The 26,564-nt window shown below is 37.5% G+C and overlaps 3 protein-coding genes and 2 long non-coding RNA genes across 7 annotated transcripts in view; 4 read left to right on the plus strand and 1 right to left on the minus strand.

Annotated features, from left to right (window-relative positions):
• The first annotated feature begins 99 nt into the window (after positions 1 to 99).
• Positions 100 to 1,058, plus strand: LOC136241007 (RWD domain-containing protein 2B-like). Its single transcript, XM_066032113.1, has one exon. The coding sequence runs from the start codon at positions 102 to 104 to the stop codon at positions 1,035 to 1,037; it is 936 nt and encodes a 311-aa protein (XP_065888185.1). The 5' UTR covers positions 100 to 101; the 3' UTR covers positions 1,038 to 1,058.
• Positions 1,059 to 1,230: 172 nt separating this feature from the next.
• Positions 1,231 to 7,104, minus strand: LOC136241004 (A disintegrin and metalloproteinase with thrombospondin motifs adt-1-like). The gene is made up of 8 exons (XM_066032103.1): positions 6,944 to 7,104; positions 6,718 to 6,882; positions 4,451 to 4,630; positions 3,776 to 3,928; positions 3,448 to 3,615; positions 2,885 to 3,103; positions 1,820 to 1,946; positions 1,231 to 1,570 (listed from the first exon to the last, which is right to left on the minus strand). Exons 1-8 carry the CDS (start codon positions 7,023 to 7,025, stop codon positions 1,411 to 1,413), a joined length of 1,254 nt encoding a protein of 417 aa, XP_065888175.1. The 5' UTR covers positions 7,026 to 7,104; the 3' UTR covers positions 1,231 to 1,410.
• LOC136241033 (uncharacterized) lies at positions 7,000 to 19,964 on the plus strand. Of its 2 annotated transcripts, none has more exons than XR_010694108.1 (5): positions 7,000 to 7,231; positions 15,047 to 15,116; positions 15,164 to 15,314; positions 16,137 to 16,303; positions 17,650 to 17,859. It is a non-coding gene; the product is annotated as an uncharacterized lncRNA (long non-coding RNA). The 2 variants fall into 2 exon arrangements; XR_010694107.1 differs by lacking the exon at positions 17,650 to 17,859 and adding an exon at positions 19,943 to 19,964 and having other exon boundaries at positions 7,004 to 7,231.
• Positions 19,965 to 19,970: 6 nt separating this feature from the next.
• LOC136241032 (uncharacterized) lies at positions 19,971 to 21,877 on the plus strand. Of its 2 annotated transcripts, none has more exons than XR_010694106.1 (3): positions 19,971 to 20,157; positions 20,206 to 20,271; positions 21,741 to 21,871. It is a non-coding gene; the product is annotated as an uncharacterized lncRNA (long non-coding RNA). The 2 variants fall into 2 exon arrangements; XR_010694105.1 differs by having other exon boundaries at positions 19,973 to 20,157; positions 20,206 to 20,267; positions 21,741 to 21,877.
• Positions 21,878 to 21,988: 111 nt separating this feature from the next.
• LOC136240993 (NLR family CARD domain-containing protein 3-like) overlaps positions 21,989 to 26,564 on the plus strand; it is a 62,152-nt gene continuing 57,576 nt past the window's right edge. Inside the window, exons 1-4 of the mRNA XM_066032085.1 lie at positions 21,989 to 22,317; positions 22,375 to 22,704; positions 22,754 to 24,208; positions 24,321 to 24,458. Of these exons, the coding sequence (XP_065888157.1) occupies positions 22,026 to 22,317; positions 22,375 to 22,704; positions 22,754 to 24,208; positions 24,321 to 24,458 (2,215 nt within the window). The 5' untranslated portion in view covers positions 21,989 to 22,025. The remainder of the gene's footprint in view (positions 22,318 to 22,374; positions 22,705 to 22,753; positions 24,209 to 24,320; positions 24,459 to 26,564) is intronic.

The raw sequence follows: 26,564 nt of genomic DNA on the forward strand, positions 1-26,564 counted from the left end.
GTATGGGGTGTCTATTATCTATGCTTATACCGACACTTAAATCTATTATTATTATTATTTGATACGCTTATTGAGAAATTACGAATTTTTATGGTTTCCTCATGGCTCACAAAGAAGACGTGTTTGTAAATTTGGAACAGCAGCTTGGGGAATTTGAACTGCTGGAATCGATGTATTGCTCACCTGGTGAATTTGTTGTCGACAGTCCGGATACACTCGTCCTTATGAGAGCTTGTGTCAATGACGCATCGTCCTTACCGAAAGGTGATCTAAATTTCTCTATAAATCTGGAGGTACCAGTTCTATTGGAAGAGTTTTCATCCAGTGAAGAGGACGAAGAAGTGCCAGGAACTTCCGATGTGCAAGTCTGCAAACCACTCATCATTTGCTTTCAGATTCCTCAAACTTATCCACTGTTGTCTAATCCTACAGTACGTGTAAGAAGTAACGAGTTGTCTCGCAGGGATGAAGAAACCCTGAACAAAAAGCTGGAGAATTACATTAACTCAGATCACGTGCTGGGTGAGCCATGCCTACTGAACGTCCTGGAATGGGTGAAAGAGAATTGTGGCTCATTTTTCAGTCTTGACAGTGACATTCCAGTAAGCCCTGTTGCTAACACTGTCCCAGAATTTTGTCGCATGTGGCTTTATATGCATCACATCTACAGTAAAACAAAGCGCAAGAGCATACTGGCATGGGCTGCAGAACTGGAACTAACAGGTTTTTGCCTACCAGGGAAACCAGGTGTTGTATGTGTTGAGGGACTGTCTGTGAACGCGTCAGAATATTACCACCTGTTACGCAAGATGAACTGGAAATCGATAACATGTAGGAAACGTGAGACAGTTGAGTGTGCTACATTGAAAGATGTAAAGTGTCATTGTAAAATACAAGGTTTTGGTGAGTTGAGTTTTGATACTCATGGACCTCGAGGGAACCACATGAGTATGGGACAGTTCTACCAGTATCTTGAACAACATCAGTTAGGATATATGTTTAAAGAACTATTTGGTGTTGATGGGAAATTGTCATGATACATGCATATATGAACTTCAGTGATTTGTCTGTGACGTTGGAGTAGTTAGCGTAGTGCACTTGATTACAGGTGACTCAGTTGGGTTATGACAAATATTTTGAGGGTGGAATTTTTGTTTAGTTGATTCAATTAATAGCCTGTTGTAAAATTCAAGTAAAGTGTAATTTGTGTGGATAAAGTAGCACGTGGAGTTGTTTGCAGCAACAGATGTTACGGTAAAGGACATAATATCATCTACCATACATTTTGTGCACATTCTATGTTTGTAGTATGCATGTACAGTGTATAGTGCATACATAAAAGATAAATCTCCTATAAAATACTAAACAACTGTTAACTAGGTAACAGGCAATACCAACACAAGACTGAGGTCAGAATTGCTTCTCCTCGTAAGAGTCATAAGATTCTTGAGCCGGTGGTATCCCACTTGGGTGAAAGTTGAAAGAGTCAGTCGGACGATAACCTGCATCTCCTGCTGCAGTTGGCTCATGCATCCTTTCGTATTCTTTTTGTGCAGCTATGGTAGCCTCACTGTGGATAACATGGGCATAACTCATAGGAACATATGTATGCATGTGATTTTGGTTAGTAAAATGGTGAGATTGTTCTGTCAGTCTAGTTCAGTGTTACAGCAGGATTAAATTATAAAATTGTTTATATGTGGTGATTTTACGAATATTTTTAGATACATGAATTTATAAAAATGAACAATTAGGGGTTTGGATAAGAGGATCCACTGTATGATTGTATTGTGTGGTGTTACAGTGTGGAGTCACTCACCCGATGGAGTATGCTTGCCTTCTGGCAAGTGTTCTTCCAATAATTGTAACAACAACAAATCCACCCACCACTACAACCACACCCACTGCAGATATCACTGCTATTGCCCACACTGGGAAGCCGTCATCTGTGTAAAAAAAAGTGAGATTGAAACAACTAATACTCCAGAGGTGGCAGGGACTAAGAAATTGTGTCTTGATCTGTGCATGTTAACAGTCAAATTTTCTAATAACAATTAAGTGTTTTGTTTTACATGTCTCTCTGTGCATGTGCTTATTTGGCACACAATGTATTGAATTAGCATAGTACATCTGTTAAAATAATAGCACATTGTTTATTTAACTTACCATGTGCTAAAAAACAAAAAAAAATAGCACATTACATTACAAACGTGGTACAAATGCCTCGGCATGAAGTAGCTAGCACATATACTAGAATTGGAGATATGCAAGTATGCTATTTTAGCACAAAGTGTGTTCTAAATTTTGTCAATTAACATGCAGTTACTGACCTTCTCAAATTAAAATTCCATTAGCTACTTGTCCTGTAACACTCTCAGATGAAAAATTAGTGCATGGTCTATAGTTTACCTGATTTTTGTATAGTAGTTTAATGGTTTTTATTGGCTGAAATGACTAACATGGTATATATACCTCTGTGATGGTTATCGGACATTTGGATAAATGTTTCTTTCCCTCTCTTTTTAAAATTGCTATTTATGGTACTATTCAAAACATTAGTTGATTAAGAAAGATTTAAAGGTGGTACAGGGAGCCCTCCCAGGTATCTATAGAGAGAATTTTATCAAGATACTCTTAATAGAGTAGCCTATAACTTTAATAGTGCAGTCATTGAAATACCATGTGCTAAGTTTGAGTCTGCTACTACTCAACAAGATCTTCAACAGTATCACTGAGTGTATACACTACATTAACAATGACTCAGATTCAAAAGTAGCATTCAATGTCTCACTGTAAAACTGAGTGTAAATTAACATTGTAGCTAAATAATTTCCCTGACGCATGTGCATTTCAGCTGTGCCCCTACCCACAATCTGCACCTTACCTCCTGTATCAACGTTTACACATCTCTCTGGAAAGAAATCTTCTTCCACAGTATCAACGCTATCCAGTGTACAGGTTGTTGAACATGGATAAGCCCTAGTAACATTTCGAGTCACTGCAGAGGCATCAACCGTGCAAGTCCTTCTTCTAGTTCTTATTGAGGGACAATCACTGTTTGGAGTTTCAGCCCAGGTACTCCATGTAGTCCACTGGTACTGTACTATAATATATTCAATAATCATATAATCATGTAAACAAAATACTTTGGCATGACCACTTAAGTTAGGCAAATTAGTGTGTGGAGCATGTCAACCAGATGAAAAGTTTGGAAAATTAATATACAGTCAATATTGAACAATATAAAATAGCTAATAATGGCAAATAAAGTTTAGCAAATTTCTTTAGATTCACCTTTCATATAATATAGTTATAAATAGGAGATGTATATACAGGTATGCCAAATTTGCTTCAGTATAAATATAGCTTTTAATGGCTATATATATCTAAGGCTTTTTTCTACTATTGTTTTCTATATACATGCATAGTAGTATTATAATATCTTACCTATGCAGCAATCAGTTTCACTTTGAACATCTCCAACAGGACATTCAAACTCACAGTACAATACTGAGTCATTAGGACATGTTCTCTGTCTAAAACGTTGTCCATTAGCACACAACTGCTCCCCTGGAAGACTCCAATTTCCCCAGACACTCCATGTTGTTGGAGAAACTGTATATCAACAACATTGAATTGTTATTGAGTGCCTCATTCAGTTACACACAGGTACAACGGGTACATATAGCTAATTAGAGCACAAAAACATGTTACATCAGTAACTAAGTCAATAATCCAAGATGCAAAACCTGCGGCACTTGTGGTTAATACATACCAGTTCTACTCTCAGTCCCATCAACACAGCTATCCTCACAATCACCAGCACTTACACATGATGTACGATCACGTGTTCGTTGTCTTGTTTGTGTTGCAGTAACAGATGAACACATCGTGGATGTCCAGGTAGTCCACTGGTTCCACGGTAATGCTATAGGGATGTGGAATTGTGATTAAATGCTTGAAATCAAGCTGTATCAGTTACATAGTATGTCGCCCATAGCATGGTGCACCTAACTACTTTTTAGGGCCAAAGTATTTTCCCATGCCATGATTTAGCCAGTGAGTAGAATTGTTTTTACAGTCAACTGTATAGTATTTCAGGTAGCTACATATACTTCGATGCCAATACTTCATGATCAGGTGTTTAACAGTAACAATAAGGTTAAACACCATAAATTCGAAAGGTCCACATGAACAAAACTGCATCATTGATAACTGAACAAAATCATGGAAGCTTCACTTTAATGTGATGACCAAATTGCTCTTATTGAAAGTAGGCAAGTTAACAAATGAAAACTGGTAGTTATAATTTAATTATTTAGTGACTAGTGCTTTTTAATCACACAATTCATGAAAGTTTGCAGCTTGTGTGAATGTAATACTAGCTGCAAATACATGTTGACAGGTTTCACAAACTGACCCCTCAACCTATAATTACCAATACACATACCAGTGCAACATAATGGAATGTCTTCAGTTCTTGTTGCTTCCCTGGGGTTGCAAGTAACAGAACATTCTGGGTTAACCACTGAACACTGTATGGCACGTGATTGTGAGATCATCCTTGTTGTACCACATGATGGTAATACTGGAGACCACATAGACCAACTAAGTGACTGTGATACAACATCTGTTGAAAGAAAAACAATTGGTTTAACAACAATATAACCTGGAGCCTGTACATGAGTGTTTTTATGTCTGAGATCCCTGAGCTGGCAAGCCTGGCATAACTAACATTCTTGTAATTGCAACTTTGCCTGAGAGGCATAGCCGATAAACTATATGTAAACTTTGATGGGATGTAAATACTGTTAGCTAGGTGCACGTCTCAATCTTCCGGCTAAGCACTGAACTAAATTTATAATTTAATTTATACAAAGGGCAGTTATCAGTTTCTGCCCACAGATTAAGCCAAGTATACTTGACTAATTGTCAGCTGTCATCACTGCCTCAGATTTTCATCATTGCTGCTATTAATCACATCATTGTGAACCTGTATCTTGATGCTGAGAAGGTTAGCATTTTTATGACACAGAAAACATCTCAACAAAGTAGTAAAATCTTATGGAGGCCTCTCTGTAGAGATAGATAGCCAGCTGTTCAAGTGCAGTGATCTTCTACATTAATGAATAATGACCTTCTACCCGTGAATGAAATTCTAAGGGCACTATTTGGCCATGATTTTCTACTTTTCAATTGTGCCTGCATGAATTCCACTGCTGCATTTCCCCATGGTTTACCTAACTATTATTTGTCTGAATCATACATGTTGAACACCTGCCGGGAGTTTTCAAGATTGCTGCAATGGAGATTGTAAGTCGCACTCATATATATAGTAGCTACCTTGTGCACTGGAGCCCTTCAACATTACAACTACAACCTTTTGCTTGCAGAAATTTAGGTAAACCAATTAGGTATGCTACAAACAGACATCTTGACTGTTACCATGTTTGTCAGTAGAAACTGTGACATTGGATGTGGAACAGACTGTTGTGACTGAAAATTGGACAGCAAAGCCAGGGCTAGCTCAGTTTTGTGATTGAGACCATTATTAATAAATAATGAGAAGACATACAAATCCACAAAAAAAACCTCGGTCTCATGCGACCACAAAATACTGGTTTGCAAATGAACCCAGTGTGGGCATGGCAAGGGTGGAAAAAAAAAAGAAATGACCTACAGATATATAAGGCAATACAGTAACTACATGTATAACATACAAGTAAAAATTAGGACTACAATAATTATGCAAGTACTAGGTACTAATGGAAATGACCTGCTACTTGCCTACTCTCAGAATTTGGAATTTTCTGATGATTTGATTTATTATTTTATACTTACAACAATTAGCACAATGCTGTTCCTCCTTGTTGGAGTGATACAACAGAAAGCCAGCAGCAACAATCTGGTTAAACATAGTTACAAACACAAGGCAAACATTATACCACACACACACACACACACACACACACACACACACACACACACACACACACACACACACACACACACACACACACACACACACACACACACACACACACACACACACACACACACACACACACACACACATGCATGCATGCACACTTGCTCACACATACAACACTGAATTACATAGATGACAAGAAATGCATGGCTTTTTGCATAGCGGTCTCAAAAAAAACCCCAGAAAATTGCCAAATAGTGGTCTTAGAGTCAAAGTGTAAGGTTACAGCCATTCAGTTATCTATCAGGAGATAATCAGCATGGTGAGCACTATAGTCTCGTGCCCAGACTGCTTTTTCCCCTTTTGTATTGGGGTGGGGGAAAAGCGGTCTGGGCATGAGACTAGGTGAGCACCGTGAGTGCCAGAGGTCAGTAGCGATTCTAGACCTGACCTACCGGGGGGTGGAATGCCGGAGGGCATAGCATGAGTATATTGTTGTATGGCTGTAATATACGGTGGTAGAATTTTGGAATTTATGCTAAAAACATGAAAAAATACTAAAAACAACAATGCCAATCTATACTGCAACTTTTCCCCAAGATTTTTGAAAACTTATTTTTCGATCGTCCGCCCCCACTTAGAATTGCCTATGCAGGAGGTCACCGAAAGGCACGACAACAGCATGTTTCATGCACATTTAGCTAAATATTGCAGTTTCTCAGCATACTTTATAAAGTGACAGCTTTAGGGTACTGCTGATCATTATCCCGGCTCTATGGCTAGCTAACCTGTCATTGTCTCCATGTCCGTTGAGTTGACGCAGCTCGTGGTGATGTTTGTCATGTTGGTGACAGAATCAAACACATTCATTGTAGTACAGTTAGCCGTTATTCTGGTGCGGGAAGCTTCAGTATCACTAGTACAGGTCCAAGCGCTCCAAGAATCTTGGATGACTGTAACAAAGCAAAGAGCTCAGTGGGTGTGGCTCTTTAACACATAAAAATACAACTTTACTTTGAGATTGAGAAGTAACCTGCACAGTCAAATAACACAGCATTACAAGTAGCGAAGCAAACAGGACAGTACGATCAGTCATCTCGTCTTTCTTGACAGCAAACCCTTTTCCGTTATACCATTAACAAGTTTACGGAATAGTTTACAGTGTTTCCTTATGGTGCGTGTTAACTAGAACTTGGGGGTCATGCGGGAAATTTTTATCACAGCAGCTGACAGCATACAGCTAGTTCTTGGAGTACGAGGGCCATACATGGTTCAACTATGAAGATAACTGGATACTAAGCAGTAAGTCAGAGTGGGTGGTGTGTGTAGTTGTAGACACTACGTAAGGCCTTTATGTTGCACGGACAAAATCTCAGAAAATTTGGGTAGGTAGGTCGATTTGATAATAAATAATACGTAGTAGAAAATTTTTATTTTTTTTATTCCGGCCCTAATGGCACTCCCATCCTCCCCGATCTCTAGCTAGAAGTTAAACCTAATTTAATTTATAAATGACAAAAAGCAGAAAAAAGAAAAAGCAGCTAAACCTACAGAGCCTACACAGACCTACAAAAACACCGCATGGATCGCCAGCATACACACAGCAAAACCCCCATAATAGAAAATTCAACTATAATGGTGAATAGACCTTATCCGCAATGACGTCATAATTGACAAAATGGCCGTGTATATAGTATGTTCACGTTGAGCTGAATCCTCAAAAACATTTAATAACTCATGGATGCAATTACACACGACCTTGAAATTTAGCTCATTTGTAGTACTGCTTGACCCGCTAAAAATATTTCAAAATCTTTTTGTTCAAACATTTGACGTAGTATTTACGGCCAATCAAACTTTTCACAATACATTTCCTATGGGAAGCCATATAAGTACAGTGACCATTACAGCTCTTTCCCGAACTTGTAATGGAGCCAAACCGTATGTGTCTGTTGTTGACACCTTTGCTGTTACCAATAATCATCTGGTTGGCTGAAATGTTAACTCTGTTGAGAAAAAATCCACTTTTAATTTTTAGCTGTTTTGAGGATTCAGCTCAACGTGAACATACTATAGTGTGGGCACTTTGTCTGTAATCACTAAAATGAACTTTGTTTACGGATTTTATGACATGTAACTATTGGATAATAAAGGTAAGAGGCTAGTTAGCATGATATGGCAATGCGAAATAGTCCCCCAGATGAAATCAGACTTAAGTTTTGGTATTGACGCAAAACCATGCGCATTTGTCTTGAAATTAAGTATGTATGCCTCACCTTGCCCCTTGCTGCAGTATGTGAATGTTAACATAGCGAACCGCCATCTCTCCCAATACCCCCTGTACAAAGTGTCCACACTATCGGCCGCCATTTAACGTTTTAATGTCATTGCGGATAAGGTCCATTTACCATACAAAAAGAGCAACAACTACAAAAAACATTGCATGAAACATATATAGCACCATAATGTAATACTGTACAATGAAACAAACCTCTTGAGTATACGAACTACTTCGTTTGGAATATCTTCACCATTAAAGCTCAACCTTTGAAGAGTTTAATCCTTAGAGGACTTATCCCAATAGCTGATTTTCACTAGCACATACAAGATTGACCATCTTGCCACATGTGATCCTATATCACGTGATTATCATTATCATTTCAGGTCATGAAAAGAGACAGTTGGTCGGGCCCATGCAACATAAAATCCAATAGGTATGGCCTAACTGATAAAAACAAAACAACTGCTCTCTGTCTTGTCTATATCATGTTGTACTGGACACCCTTTGCATGTAAGTCACAGATTTTGACTACTGGAAATGCATACTATATGAAAATTTTTGACAAACCTGTTATATGATCTGCAATTTGAAAAATCAGCTTTATTAAATCGATCCACCTACCATTGTGGAATGTTCACTGTGGTATCTCATTGCTAGACCTACCATGAATCCGGAGGCATGATTGTTGTCTTCGCAGAAGTATTGTTTTCAGTGTCTCACGAGATGCAATATTTATTTTTAAAACTTCGTGCTCTACACAAAGGACTGGATGAAACTTGCTACTTAGCTAGATCTTATCTAGAGTTATTGTAGTTAAAAGTACGCACAGTAGTAGTAGGGTTGGTAATGAAAAAATCAACCTGTATAGTTTCTCCTCCAACTCTGGGTGATCAATCCTACCAAAGTCTACATTAAAACCGTAGGGTAATAATACGGTGATTCCCCTTGCTGTTCATGTAGCGTGCATTTTAAATTTTCGTGATTTCCCAGCTCAGGTTTTTAAATTAAAGTGGGCAGCAGCATATATACTTCAATGTTTCCAAATGGTACTGCATGGTGATCATTATATTTTTAAAAATAGATGCGTATTGTTGGGGTAACAGATGCTGCAGGATTCTAAATCATAGATGAGCAGCCTGCATTGGCACGTGAACACTATAAAGCTCTGCTTAATAAGGTATTTAAGGTCCAAAAAGGTGAACCAGCCTTGCACTTTAAGTGAGTTGATTTTTAGTACAGACCCATTAAGTGCCATTTTAGCAAAAATTGAAGTGCAGCGAATCACCTTTTAAGCAAGTGTATTTTGTAGAGTACCTCACCCAATAACCAAAAAAGCAATGGACAACATTCTAACCATTTTTATGAATATGGGCCAAATCTGTCAAAATTTATGACATACCTATATCCTAAATGAAAAACTCTCTACCAAACCCACCATTTAACCACTGGACATGGTAGGCCCCATCTCCTTAGTTACAAGTTAATTTAAAGGGAGTCAATTTATTTCATTGCCAACCCTAGTAGTAAGCAAATAAATTAGTGGGTGGTTGTTTTCTTTGAAAACAAAACAAAAAAAAATTACAAATTTTCGATTTCAAACTGCCCTACCACCCAGGGCAAGAGAAGCCAACTCTTCCTCATAAGTGTTTCGATATGGTTGGATGCATAGTCTGTAAATGCTATTAATCTGAGACTTCTCACCATCTGGGTTATATGAGTGTCAAAATTTTCTGCAGTAGTAAAAAATTGCCCTATCTAGACATTTCCAGAGCTTCTGCAGCAATCAATTTTTTTTTTTTTTAAATTATTAAGGCTTTACAGCACAAGTGCTGAAGGTCTGTAGGACACTTGGTCCTACAACCTGTTTAAAGTTGTTACAGAAAGTATGTTTGAAAAGGTGGAGAAAGGAGCATGACTGGACCTAGGCAGCCTCGAACCTGCAGCCATCCGATTAACGCTTGAACGCTTATAGGAGTCTGCCAGGCGGTCCGGATGTTTTCTCCTTGTTATTGACTAGAACTATGGCAAAAGATGTCCCTAGACGTTTGGTACCAGCAGTTGTCAATTATTATTTCATCCACAGCTTCCACGTGTTGTTCTAGGCCCTGCACCGCGGTAGACCACTATATGACTTCACCTCTCATGCTCCACAGCAGCTTCAAATCTTTACTAGATCACCTTACATTGCAAAATATCCAAAAAAACACAAAATCTTTCATTTTTGATTCGAGCTCCTGGCAAGTTGCTGGTATACTGCATCATGTGAAATCACAGAAACACCAACTGAGACCAAACTTTTTGGACCATCAAATATCACCATATTGTATTCTAAACTAAATTAAGTGTCCAGTGTGGCATCAGAAGTACTAGAAAGGACTTTAACACCATTAACAGAATCCTGTGTGGAATGATGTACGAAAATTTTCAGACTCTTCACCCAGATGGTGAGAAGTCTCAGATCCTTTCCAAACTAATAGCATAGATAGACTATGCATCCAACTTTATCACATCACTATGAGGATGAGTAGACCTTTCTTGTCTTAGCTGGTAGGGCAGCTTGAATACAAAAATTTATGTTTTGTTTCCTGATTTTAAAAAGAAAACAACCCTGTGCTGGGAACCTTGTAAATCATTTGCTTATTGCTGTGTGTACTTTTCAATAACTCTAGATAATGTCTAGCGAGCAAGTTTTATCCAGTCCCTTGTGTGGAGCACAAAATTAAAATAATAAATTTTGCATATCGCGAGATACTAAAATTGATATTTCTGTGTAGACAACAATCGTGCCTCCAGTTTCATGGTAGATTTAGCAATGGAATGAACATCTTACAATGGTAGGGGGATTGATTTGTAAAAGTTGATTTTTTGAATTGCGAACCCTACCTGTGAAGAGTTGAAATTTCATTGGTGACCTCAATAGCATTTTTATTGGACTAATCAATGAACATCTTACGAATGGAAATTCTATGAAAATGATTCCATGGAGTACTCATTGGTGAAGTTTCATTGGAGTTTAGTCTATGAAAATGTATTGTAAATTCTGAGACTAATCTCATTGAATTTAGCTTAGATCACGCATGAGAGCTTTCAAAAATTTCATAGTTCTTCCAGTTGTGATTAGGTTGGACATGATATTTCTATAACCCTCAAAGGAAATTTCTACTTCAGCTCCTGCAGACAGACAAAGAAAGCTGTATAGGTCTGAAATTTGCATAGAACGGTCATGCTATGCCTATTGAGAGATCTAGGCCATAGACTCTTGCATGCAAAGCTTCAGACCTGCAGCTTTCTTTGTCTGTCTGCAGGAGCTACAAAAGAGACAGCTATCTGGAACTATTACAGTATACTCCAAATATTATGCAGATATTTGACTTAGTCCTTATTGGCTATGAATTGCAAATCTCCAATTTCACTTCTGTCATGCAATCTTAAATTCAGCCACAAATAAAGCTCATGCACATCAAATAGCCACCTATATTGAACAGAAAGCTATTTTTATAAGTATTATTAAGAGCAACAGCTACTGTTCAATAGTAAACAGACACCTACAATGTCTGTAGGAGCTGCAAAAGCAGGAATGTCCTTTGAGGGTTTATTGAAATATCATGTCCGACCTGGAAGAACTACTTTGAAATTTTTGAAAGGACTCACGGGTGACCTAAGCCAAATTCAATGACATTAGTCTCAGAATTTACAATACATTTTCATAGACTAAACTCCAATGAAACTTCACCAATGAGTACTCCATGGAATTATTTTCATAGAATTTCCATTCGTAAAATATCCATTGATTAGTCCACTCACTTTGAGTTTTATGCAAATAGCCATATTTTGTAGTGTATAATTTTCACGGATTTTGCCATCTTTGAACATTTTGACGTAAATAATGACGACCACATTCATTTCACCACCATTAACTACATTGATGGCTCCCATAAGGTTATATGGATTCCCCTATTTGGAGAGATGATGGTGAAGTGTGAGAGGAAGTCTAGAAAGGGGAGAGCCCCTTTCATGGTGTTGCTGTGCAAAATTGTGAAAATCCTGTTTTAGTTTGCAACTGTGAAAATTGAAGCCACAAAGTTTCTGTGTCTCTAGTATAGTATTTATGCTTCTGTAGCCTAGCTACTGCACCTGACATGTGGGATTTTATTTTAGTTTCTCTTTAACAAGTTTATATTTTCCGTCGTATCAAAACTATCAATATACTCTAATAGAACAGTCATGGTGTATACAATTATTGGAACAACCAGAAGGTTTGAGGACTATGTCTAGGTATATTCATAGACTGTTAATGTCATGTGGAATAGGTTGGTAGATAAAAGTTTGATAAATTTAAATTATTACACATGTAACTGTAATATTGAACAATATAGCTAAACTAGTTATGAATAGAATTTAGCAAGTTTCCTTTGATTTGCTAAATTCACTGAATTTAAGTCATGTCAAACTTTTTTTGTTTACAGTAATAGCTGATTTTTCAGTTGGAGAATTTGGATATGTAATTATGTATTTAGATCACCACAGAATACACTATAGAAGGAATAAGCTTCTCCATAAAGTTCCTGTCGCACAGTAGGATCAAGCTTTCTGTCCTGTCAACTTAAATTTATTTTTATTTCCCAAGAAGCATGTCACTCTGCATTTTTCAGTAAGCTTTTTCAAAAACCAACATAACAGAACAAAAATCTGATTATTTTGATTCTGTGCAGTTTAGGTTATACACAGTACAATCATTTCCATAGGCACACTAAACACTGCCAACATATGGAAAATTGTTGTACAGTTAACTTTTTAATAATTAGGAGTGGTAAAAGAGTGACATTTCATTTTGATGTTGGTACCTTAAACCACCATGTATGCCCTTGTTTCTGGGGGGGGGGGGGGGGTTCAGGGAACCCCCCTCTGAAATTTTAACTTGTAGACTTGCAGCAGGAACACCAGACTATCTTAGTTTAACAACACAAATATACACACCAACAAATGGGAACAGGGCAGTATAACTACAGTGTAATAGGAACCTTAAAATGATTCATCACAGAGAGAACAAGGTTATTAATACCATTAATTGAAATACTCTAATAGAGCAGTCAGGTTTATACACCGTCGTAGCTGAAATGTAGTTAAAGCTACATGTGTACAGCCCCGATGCATGACTGCTGTAGGTCATGACTTTGACCCTTGTTCCACAAGGGTCTGGCTACTATTCTAACACAGTCATAACAGAACATTCTTAACAGACTACAAATTTTGAATGTGAGACTAACTTGAAATTTGAAGATATCGCTGTGGTATAACTAAATCTTGAGTTTTTAATTTGTAGTCTTTTGGATCACTGCAATATACCTTACCACACTACAACTGACCAATCATAATCATAATTGATAAGGAACTAGTCATACATAAAACGTTTTATACTATCCATGAAATCATGATTCTGAAGAATTTTAATGTCCAACATCTGTCAATAGCTGGGGGCTGTGCCCCCAGACCCTCACGCTTTTTAACTCACAACCAAATTTGGAAGCCACCTTTGGATACACCCCTGCCCTAGGCAACTACAGCTCTAGATCTTGTGTTAGCTGTTATTTATTATTATTTATGATTATTGGGGAGTCAGCACAGCTAGGGAAAAAAACGGCTATTATAGTATGAGGTACAGTTGTATATTAGTGTGGTGCTGATTGTTGATAAAGTGGGATTGTATGTTAGTTGTAAACTCATCATAGTTTGTCATGCATGCTGTAATAGTCCATTCCATTCTTTCTTTGATCTTGTGTAAAATATAGCCCAGGCGGCTCCTTTGATCTGAGATGTGAAAGTGTTACATACAATGTTATACTATATGCAATGTGTGTAGATCACTTCAGTTTGATTATATCATTGCTGAATCGACCCATCAACACATTGCAGTCTTGTCTGTATAGTCTGTTGAAAACTGGGTGTGTGATTTACATCTCATTGCATTTATAATGTCATATCTCACTAATATCTACATTCTGTAACTTACAATACAAAGCTATCAAACATTAGTGACCCGCTGAGTGAAAACCGGCCGTTTTTGCAAAATTGTATTTAGCCATAAAACTGTATATTGAATACACTGGGTAAAAATATGCTTGGTACATGAAAACTTTATGCACGCTTTAATCACGTTCGTACGCACTGAAATTAAGATCAAATTAATAAAACCTACACACCACTGGATTCGCCTGTTTATGGAGAGTAAGAAAATCTTTTGTTTCGTGTTCGCACAACAAAGAATACATGAGTTATGGGCATTTATTTACGATGCAGTAAAAACAATGTCATTTCTTAGTTTCTTCTTTGTTAACACAGAGGAGTACAGGGAAAGCACTACACCTTGATTGATTTGCCAGTTCATCGTGCCAAGTCCCATTTTCGTAGCTTGTTTCAATCATGAGTTATGATCGATTATCTAAGCACATGTAATTAATTTCCTGTATTGTTGCTGTACAAATTGAGTTTATCACTGTTCCAACTGTCAAGCGCTATAACTCCAGGACCATTCATCAGAAAAGGCCGAAAGTTTGCCTGTCTACTCTTTTGTTACTATAGATTACAGAGATGCAATAAAATGGAATTCAAGGAATGTACGAAAACGGCCAGTTTTTGCTCAGCGGGAAAATTGCTTGACTGTAGTATCATAGCATGAATAATTACTAGACAGGATAACAGGAGGCAAATGTTATGTGTCCATATTTCCTGTTATAACAGTTCCAGTCACAAATACAGGCTGTGTGTATATGTTTGTACTACAAACACTCATACACTACACATATCCACTGTAACGTATTTGTGTACTGTCACAACAGGATAGGAGAGGCTGTAATGAAACATCAACAATTAGAAGTGTCCTGAAAATGTCCTGAGAGAATACAAGAGGTGAGTGTGGTGAATACTGTCATATTTGGATTATCATATTTGTGCAGTGAACTCTCCAACCATTACACAGTTTTAAAAGTAAGAAGTTGAACCAACTAAGGCATTTCACAGACATCTTGAGTGCCACCATGCTTGTCAGTGAAGACTGTACATCAGAAATGGACCAGAATCTTCTGAAAATTAGACATGGCCTAACAGGTACTAATAGTGATAATGGTAGTCACCACTCATACTCATACTCCATGTATGTTTACTGGGAATAGAAAGTGAGGTTGTCTGAGTCATTGTTTGTGTACAACATCCCTTATGTTATGTCACAGCCTTTGATGTTGTCTTGTGTTTCACATTGTTGTGTTGGTACAGATAACTCACTTTCTGTACAAGAACTAGTTCACTATGAGGTTGTGTGACACACTAATGGAGTAGTTTGGCTGTGGTAAAATGTTTCTGCCGATTGTGAACTTTAGTTGTTTTCATAACCATGTCAACTAAAAGTGTGCAATGAAACATGAGTTAGTATAGTATCTTTCCACCTGTACACTAAACACATGGCTCCTGACCACAACTAATACAGTGACTATAACATTGTATAACTTAGTCTTCATGTTGTTGATACATTTCAGTACAGTTTTATCAAACACCAGTAAATAAAGGACAACTAGCTCATAATTATTCATCACACGCAATCCCCAGCTCGAGTAGTATGAGTGAGGACTGGATTGAGTTCAATAACTCTGATTGGCTTAAAATCAAGTTGTAACCCACTGCTTATAAAACAACAGAAATAAATTGTGACCTGCTAACTACTTGTACAATTTTTTTTGCAATAAAATACATTAGGTAAAATGTGTACTACAAAAATGATTTTGTACATGTTTTACTAACTTCAGTGAACACAGACACAATACTCAAAATTTATATGTAGTACCATCATATTTGTCTGTTCATAGAGAACAATGTGTTTGTTTTTCCTTTGTACCATCAAGCAACATGAGTTACGTGTGTTATTATTGTTACTAGAAGAAGTGCCGACAGCCTCAGTCTTGTCATCACCTTGAGCTAAATCTAATCTCCTGATCAGGTTACAACTGAAAGTGCTGCGCTAGGGACCAATGTAGAGCTATCCTTGTCCAGCAAGTCATCCATCTCTACATCAAACACTTTGTGGGAAAAATAGGATGTGAGAAGTGAGTACATGTTATATTAAGAGTAAATTTACTCTTGGTTACATGTATGTGATTACATTATGTGTGTATGTAGTGGTAAAGAAGATCACTACTCTATTTATTAGTCAAGAGTGGGTCACAAGTAAAAGAAAAAAATTAGGAATTTTAAAACAATATAGAGCAGGGACTAAGTAGTACTGCTGCAATAAAAGTACTGAAACAAACTGGATTGGAGTAGTACGTGATGTTCAGATACTGTAAAAGAAGTGAATATCCCTACTGTGCATTTTGATTGTAGAATCTCTGTAGAAGAGTAGGGATATTCATTTCTTATTGTTTTACAGTATCTGGACATTACGTACTACTCCGATCCAGTACACAGTACTTCTTTGTCCTTACTCTAGTTTCAAATTTCCAAATTTTTTCTTTTACTTGTTTATGAATAATAAATTTTGTCGATTCATGATGGCTATTAAAATATATAGCTATCTGTCACATGTAAATAGTTACAATTCTCATATTCATGAGTGCAAGAGTTCTTGTATATTATAAACTCTTGATGAGTGAGATCATGATTTGCAGCTATCAGACCTGTCCACTTACATTCCGGCTGCCACCTACTACAATGGTACCAAGTTCTGGCATAGCCAGCAGACTAATTCACTTACAAGCAGCTACACCAGATCTAGACTAACTCACTTACAATAATAGTCTACTTTCATACATATGCTTTGTACATACTGTTCCACAAGCAGTCCATTTCCTGGTGGTAGGTGATATCTTGTCTCTACAGCTCACTGAACTGCCAGCACCTGTATTTCAATATGTTGGTGCAATAACATTGTGAAACGTGCATGCTCAGAGATCAAACCTGGACTGTACCATGGCCACTCTAGAAAATGGAAGGACAAAAGTAAGACAATAGCGCACATATTGTGTTGCTATCAATATGCCAAAGGTTTATTTTTACATGAATTCAAAGCGTTTTTGTGAAAAAAGTTGTAGCCACATTTCCGCTATGCTAGCATCAGGAATGCAAGCAATAGAAAATTTATTTTATTTTTTAATTCTGTAGCAACTTGACAAAAATGTTTCGAGTCTATGTAAAGGCGCTGATTATACCCAACTAATACTGTCATGTCATCATGAGGGGGAAATCAAGGCAGGTTTTTGTGTGATATTTTATTGTGGGCCATGCCCACACTTTTGTCATCCCTACTATACAGTATTATTGTACTATATGATATAACTAACCACAGCTGAGAAACACTGTTTAGAAAAAGAATTGAAATTGTCTTTTTGTACCACCAACCAACATTGGTTATGTGTGTTGTTACATGCCGTAACTGAATGTTGCCATTTCATAGCCTTCTTGGTTGTGAGTATACTAGGCCACAACTACACCTTGATGAATTCACACCAGTTTGTGGTGACCACAACAAGACAAGTCCCAGCTTTGTAGACTGTTGCACTTATAAGTTTTGGTCAGTGTAATAAGAGTCTAGATTCTATTTTTACACTAGTTGCTGTACACATCAATTGTTTTAATGTTCCTACTGTCTACCACTACAACTCCAAGAGTATTTAACAGATCAGAATGAAACTTTAACGATGTCTTATAGCAAGAGTTCATAATTCAGTATATTATGAACTCTTGCTTATAGGAAAACAAAGAAGTTGTAGGGTATATGAAAATGAAAAACTAGTTGGTCCACTGGACATTACTGAATGCACTATTTATGAATATTTTCATTCAGTAAATGCGATGTACTTGAAGGATTTTACTATTATTGTAGTGATTGTTCTATTAGAGTATTTGACTGTTTTATCAGAAAATCTTGTGTGAAACTTTGTTAGGGTTTGAGGGAGGGTGAAATTGTTTCAAGAATGCAAAAAATACACAAAAGGAATTGAGGCTAGGTGAAAATAGTCACTTATTATAATTCTTTAAACAACTGAGGCACCACACAACAGCACATAATGGTTGTGTCATCAACATAATCAATCACTGACGTACTGTAGTCAGTAGTAGATCTCATATAAATATCAGTTGATTACAAAACCTGGACATGAGGCAGCCATGAGATGTCTCAAATGTACTGGAACACAAAATGTCAGAGCTACTTCAGTGATCATGACCATGCATGATATTGTATATGCTAGGAAGTTGCTCTGCCACCAAAGGGACACAGGTGTGGAGGAGACCAGTGGGTTAAAATATTTAAAAAATTAGCTACATAGGTGCGTCTGTATGCTATCAGTATCTGCTGTGGGATATTTAAAAAATTTACTGGGTTTCATCATATCGGCTTGTTGGAAGTCTTACTGCTGAAATACTTTCCAGAGCATTAGTATTTTTGTATTATGGAATGCAAGCTCGTATTGAACTTGTATTTCACCATATGTGTTGTGTCTGTAGTGATTAACTGTTCTGCTTCCAACCACACTTGAGTCCCTTAGTTGGCAATACTTCTTTCCAGATACATTATTCTCGGCCAGTCCTCCTGTTGATGGTCAGCAACTTCACACTTGGCTTGTACTCCAATATGTTTGAGACATCACGTGCCCACAACATGTAACAAATAAACAAACCATTCATCAAGTAAATATACATCAACAATTCACAGTTTGCGCTTACCTGACACATGTATAACATGACCACTCAAATTTATCAGCTGCTGCCTTGTAATATGTCTCAACCGACCATTGAACATTTCACTTGCGCCATTTCAACTATGAATCACATGTACAATTGATCACGTGATGCAATAGATATGCTTTTCAATGGTTCAGCATTTAATGTGATGTGACCCTCAGGAGTAGTGCAGAGGAGCGCCAGTGAGCAAGTAGCTGCCGGAGAGCTCTAGGGCTGTAAGATTTGGTGTGATTTTTAATGTAAAAAAAATCTGCCTCTGAAAGGGGGGTTCGTCCGAACCATCCGAACCCCCCTGCCTACGCCCCTGAGTGTAACTCCATCACTTTCATGCACCAAACTGTAAAACATGGTGATGATTAGCAATCACCCACACTCAGTTCTTAATAGTATTTATATAGGCTGCACAAACAGCAGTGTGTAGGTTTGAGCTACACACAGAACATGGTACAGCCTAAGACTATGTATCGTTTCCATTTGAAATTTCCACTATCACAAATACTTACCTGATCATATTACTCCAGTTGTGGTCAGGTTACCCTCACTGGTCATTACATTAGAAAATTAATGTAAACAGACAAAAAGGCAGTTGTACAACAGTTTGTGTTAACCTTGTAAAGAAGCTTGTGGCTGCTGCTGCCTTGTAACTAATCTACTTCAGTTTTGTGTACAGTTCTCCATTTACACCAGACATCACATGTACAATTGATCATGTGATACAGAGTGATATTTGATTTTGTTGTTGAATGTTCACCATTGGTGTGATATGGTCCTCAGGAATATTGGAGTGTTTACCACTGCTCCCAGTCAAAAAGTTTGGTATATTATTACTGGCACTAAACGGGGTATTCCCCAGCTACACCCTTGAGTTGATAAAATGTAGTGACAACTATTTTAAGACTGTGACATTTTGTCCAGCTAATATCATTCACATTGATGTACCTATAATGTTGTGTAAAACAAGTTTGATTTGTGTTAGTTTCATTGTGCCTCATCTTTTTGTCTAGCAACATAACACAGCAGAACAACGTGTGGCTACTTCTGAAGAATACTGGACTTTACACGTGGATCACATGATCTCATTTGACATCATGTAATCACTGAAGGTGTCTGTTTGTCTGGAGTAAGCAGTGATGGGAAGGGACAACAATATCGTACACCAGATCATGTGATTGGATCATGTGGGAGTGACATCATTATAGTTGGGTGTGGCATATACAAGGTAGTCAGGTTATTAGAGTAACTGTTTTATTATTGTAATTTCCTACAGGCTACAGATCCAGTAACAGCTACTATACAATATCACACTGAAGGATACAAGTTGATTACATTGTGCGTAAGTCAGCATGGCTGATCACTGCAGCCATATCTTGTCCACCACCAAAGAGCAATGTGGAAAACATAATCCAAACACTTTGGTTGTGCATGTCTCAGAATGGCTGGGGTACATTTGCTAAAATTTGTCTGCCCCACCTGGCAAGCAACTCCACTTGTAAAAATGGAGCCTACCTGCCTCCCTGGCAGTAGTGTCCAGGTTTTCCCACACCATTCAAAAATGTTGCAAGGATTATTAATGTGGTATCCATGTACAGTACATAAAAATGTTAGGCAGGTCCTAGTCCCAGGTTTACGGGTGGGCAATATCTTCAACAACAAATATCGATAATTTTTGGCACATTATCTTAATAACTACTAATATGTAGGGCTGCATCGATTCTAGTATCGGTATTGGTATTGGGCCGATACTGCTGTTTTCATAAAGTATTGGAATTGGCCATTATATTGTTGCAGATACCGATTCTTATCACGTGCGAGAATAAAATAACGTTCGTTTGTACTTGCTCATTTTACTAGCACAGTGGATGCCTAAAAGCATCAAGTATAACTAACTACCAGCAAAATTACTGATCTATGCTGAAACCTACGTGTGAAAACACTTTACTGAGAAAAAGATCGATATACTCTAATAGAACAGTCAATAACTCTAATAGAGCAATCAGGTAGAAGTTACTGTTTCAGTATTACAATATTTAGTGTTTTTGAAAGCACCATTATGATATTATCTAAACTTCTCCAAAAGAATACTGGAATATCCACTGGTTTGCATTTCAATGACTTCCTTCTTTGTAAATCTTGATTGGCTACTTCATTATAAACATGAACCATACTGAAAACGTGTACAAGAATACCATGAAATGCACTATATAATAAATGTGTGCACTATGAAGTAGCTACTTTAAAGTACTTGGTATCGGTACTTGTACTTGCAGATACTTTCCAGCTGAATACTTGGTATTTGAAGTATCGGTAAAAAGTGGAATCGGTGCAGCCCTACTAATATGTCCATATCAACTGACCTGCCTGTCCAATTTGTTTTTGAATTCCAAGAATGTGATTTATTGCATAGTAGCAAACTCAATACCTAGTATTGTATGCCTGAGCTGTACCCATGATGTTTTTTGTATGAGGTGCTTACCAAGGTAACAGCAACTATAACACATTGTGCTTGCTACAGTATCTCAATATCATTTTTGCACATTGATATCAGTAAAACATTGAGTTTTTTGATATTATTAAAATATTGCCCATCCCTACCCAAGTTTAGTCCATGTACTGGTTAAATGAGCTGTTAGACTGGTCATGGTCCCATGTAGGAAGGGGTTACATGCTGCAGTATGTGTAGAAATCGTTTCTTGGCAGATACAGTACCATGTGTCTTGATGTAATGTAATTGTCAGTGTGTGTTGTTAGTGTGTATGAAACACTATCATGATCATTGTTCTCATCGTAACCTGTCCCCTCTAGCTGGTAGTGAAGACAGTATTCTGTAATGACCAGTTTAACAACATGTTGGACACACACAAGGAAACAGTACTGGCAGACACTCAGATTCTCTTCAACTGATCAAAAGAAACTTAACAATTAACGGCTACCCAACTAACAAGTACACATTTTTTTTTACTATAAAGAATTGATCATGTGATCGATCACGTAATGTGCAATAAATTGATAGCGCCTGAAATTCTGTTGCAACATAAGCGCCACATATTAGCACTGTGGAGGCGGAGCAACTGGACTCGGTAGGTAGGAATGGCGGATATGGAGAACAACTTGGTTGTACAGGAACAAGTACTAACAGAAAATCGTGACTTCATTGTTAAACATTTGGATGCTGAGGACATAATCGACGAGCTAATTCAAGAGCGTCTAATGGGTCGAAGTGCCGCGCAGAGAGTACAACTGGCGGACAAGAGTAGAGTAGACCAGAACCGGATTATCTGTCAACAAATAACCACCGCTGGACCAGATGCATTGAACAAGCTTTGTATAATTTTGCGAAAAAATAAAAGACAAGCTTTCATAGCAGAGCGACTAGAGAAATGTAAGTCTGAAGCCATACAATTCAATTTTATCCAACAAAGTCTACACCACACTACAGGTCTCCATTCAGCTACTACACAGTGTACAAGTGGTCTTCCTACTGTAAAGTCTAGTCCAATAGATGTGAAAAGATTGCAGGCCAGATATATCAAACAACCGCCTACTTCCAAAACTGACTGGCCAATACATCATGTGACCCAGTATGTGAGGTTGGCCCTTGTGGAAAAAGAAGATGTCACTGTAGGAGACGAGAATTTAAATGAGATTACTAAACTAACGTTAAAAGGTGATGTGGATAAGATCTTGAAGAAGAAGGTGCCACTTGGTGACCTAAAGGACATCTTCAACAAACCTTGTCCTCGACTGATACTAATAATGGGAGCCCCAGGTGAGTATTACAAAGTATTAGTAGTAGTGATGTGATATGAATTGTGTAGGTATAGGCAAGACGACCCTTGCTAATGAGATCTGTGTGAAGTGGGCCAGGGATGGATTTTTAGCAGAAGATTTTGATCTTGTGTTGTTGATTCCATTGAGGTCAGCTCGTGAAAGATCAATTGAAGAAGTAATGATAAAATACATTGGTGGAGAGAAGACATACGAACTACTAAAAATGTCAGCAGGTGAAAGATGTCTGATAATTTTCGAAGGATTGGATGAGGTTTCAGCAGAACGTCGAAGAAGTGATAATCTCTTAGTAAGTGTAATCAAAGATTGTACGCTTCTAGAACAAGCAACAATACTGATCACATCAAGACCTCATGCATGTAAGAATGTTAAGGCTAGTCGTACAATAGAAATTGTTGGATTCAGCAATACTGAAATCAAACAATTTGCAGAAAAATCTTTCATTGATTCCCAAACTGTTGAACAGTTTCTACTACAACTCGACGATTATCCACACATCAATAGCCTTTGTTACATTCCCATGAATTTAGTTATGATTGTAGATATATTTCGGATGAACAAAAGGAAACTTCCATCAACTCTAACTCAGTTATACCAGTTTTTCATTGTGATGATAATGTGGAGACAAATTGAAAAGGAGAGCGAAACAAAGCCATCTTGTTTACCTGTAGCAGTAACATCTGCTAATGAGGAGAAGTTACATAAACTGTTAAAAGGTATCCCCACAGAGGCTGTAAGAACAGTGTTTGTTTTGAGTCAATTAGCTTATCGTGGCTTCTTTAACTGGCAGAGTGACGTGAAAGATGATTTTGGAGATGTAGTTAAGGACCCAAAAATCATATTCACAATGGAGGACCTCATCAAATGTGGCATCAAGGTGACAGCTGACTGGGATGGGTATGGATTGTTGAAAGTGACACACACTCACCAGTTACCCACAGACACTATTACGTACAATTTTGCACACCTTACCATTCAAGAGTTTTTGTGTGCACTTTACATGTCAACACTATCTGACCAAGAACAGCAGCGTATACTGAGTGAACACTTTGAAGATTTTCCTAATGTGTTTATTTTCTTGTGTGGCCTAACAAAATTAGTGTCTGCTGTAACATCACAATTTGTGTTGGAGAAGTTGAAGTCAGAGATCGGGACAAGATATAGAGTAAAAACTGATGTTCTTACAGCATTACGTTGTGTGTATGAAAGTGGAGAAACTGATCCACCTCATGATCAGTCAGCTACTCCTTTTGAATTGGATTTGAGTTTCACTACTTTGCAGCCATATGACTGTCTTTGTGTCAGCCACACATTATCATGTTATCCAGTGGTGAAGGTGAATATGTTCAGGTGCCATATTGGTGACAATGGTGCAGATATGTTAGGAAAGAATTACAGTGGCCATGTACTACAAGAATTGATCCTTTGGGATAATGATCTCACTGTGACTGGAGTGGAACATCTGACAAAGATTGTGATGAAAAGTTAGTCCCACTATTAACTGTTGATATACTGTGTGATGTTTGTGTGTTAGTGAATTGACAACACCTCACTGAGCTGTATGTGTTTGTAATGTGTACTGTTATCATTATACAGGTAGTGCCTCATTAAGAGTGTTAAATGTTAGTAATAATCCTATCGGAGATGATGGGATATCAGTGATGATGGACGGACTGCAGTACACCAAGACCCTCACTGAACTGTATGTACATGGTTGTGGAATATCAGCTAAAGGTACTATATAGTGTAAAATGTAGGATGGTAATGTATACATATACATGGTGGATTGTTTTGAGGATGTAAATTTCCCAAATGTCAGAGTTTCACCCTTACACAACCTTATGACTCCCATATCCAGCTCACATGAGCTAATGTTGTACGGATCGTTGGTAATTTATTAAGCATTATTAGTTTCATGGAAGCACGTCTATCCATGAAATTGATGTTCCTGAGAAATTCCACACATGTACATACAGTACTGTAAACGGCGAAAGTTTGGAGTGACTAAAGTTTGGTGAATTTGGTGAATTGAGGTAATTCACCAAACTTTATTTGCCAATCAACTATTCAGTACATAGTTCCCATATTATCTACATGGTGAATTTGCCAAAATTTTGTCCGCCAACCTGCTTCGCATGCTACTTCACCTTGCCAAACTTTCATCATTTACGGTAACAAGAGTTGTAGTATTGGAGACTGTTCCACACATTGTATTGTTGTGCCTTATAAGGTTAACAGATGATTACAGCATATTGTTAAATTTTAGCTGTTGCTATTGTTTACAGTTCATGTTACATAAAATATTTAAATTTGCTGAACCACAATTCATAATGTCAACTATTAGTGGAGTGTTAGGGATTTCCCCACATTATGTTGTTTGGTGTATTTGTATGGTTTCTTCACATATTTAATAATTACTGTATATGGTGAAAATTGACTAATGCAAATTGTTTACAATCACTACAGGTGCCAGTTGTGTTGGCAGATTTTTGAAGAATTGTAACCTGCAAGTCCTTGACATTGAAAAAAACTCAATCAGAGATGATGGAATATCAATGATGATGGACGGACTGCAGTACAACAAGACCCTCACTGAACTGGATGTGTCTAATTGTGGATTTTCAGCTAAAGGTACTATATAGTGTAAAATGTAGGATGGTAATGTATACATATACATGGTGAATTGTTTTGAGGATGTAAATTTCCCAAATGTCAGAGTTTCACCCTTACACAACCTTATGACTCCCATATCCAGCTCACATGAGCTAATGTTGTATGGATCGTTGGTAATTTATTAAGCATTATTAGTTTCATGGAAACACGTCTATCCATGAAATTGATGTTCCTGAGAAATTCCACACATGTACATACAGTACTGTAAACAGCGAAAGTTTGGAGTGACTAAAGTTTGGTGAATTTGGTGAATTGAGGTAATTCACCAGACTTTATTTACCAATCAGCTATTCAGTACATAGTTCCCATATTATCTACATGGTGAATTTGCTGTCTGCCAACCTGCTCCGCATGCTACTTCACTTTGCCAAACTTTCATCATTTACGGTAACAAGAGTTGTAGTATTGGAGACTGTTCCATACATTGTATTGTTGTGCCTTATAAGGTTAACAGATGATTACAGCATATTGTTAAATTTCAACTGTTGCTATTGTTTATGATGACTACAGGTGCCAGTCGTATTGGTGAATTTTTGAAGGAGAATTGTACCCTGAAATACCTTAAGTTGCACAATAATCCTGTTGGTGATGCTGGTATATCGCAACTATTGGATGGGCTATGCCTTAACACTACACTAACTGAACTGGATGTGGAGTACTGTGAAATATCAGCTAAAGGTACAACATGTAATAGTTGTAACACTGGTGGGAGTGGTTTACCTGATATGTACACACTCACCCTTGGGCCTCATGTGTACATGTCAGACAAAACGCAACCACATGTGTTACAAATAACATGTTTCACTTCATTGAAGTACTGGAAACTACAACACAGTACTGAAGTAGTGCATGTGGTACAGTTGATAACACATTGGTGTTTGGTGCCAGAGTGTATATACAGGTCTGATCTAATCCATGAGAGAGGTGAAACATTTTTAGTTTTTTGGGACTTTTAAGGAACAGATCTAGATATTTAGACTTGTTTTCCCTCAACTCAGTACACAAAATGCTTAGTGTCATTCTTTGTCATAACACAGCTAGCTGGTGTACAACTAGGTCGTAACATGACAAAGAATGTACCTCATGAGTTAACATGAGATTTGTACACTGAAAATTATCTTTGATCCACCTACACAAAGTGATCATTACAGTGACACCTCACTTAGT

Source organism: Dysidea avara, chromosome 12 (genome assembly GCF_963678975.1).
Source record: "Dysidea avara chromosome 12, odDysAvar1.4, whole genome shotgun sequence".
Classification (NCBI taxonomy): Eukaryota; Metazoa; Porifera; class Demospongiae; order Dictyoceratida; family Dysideidae; genus Dysidea; species Dysidea avara.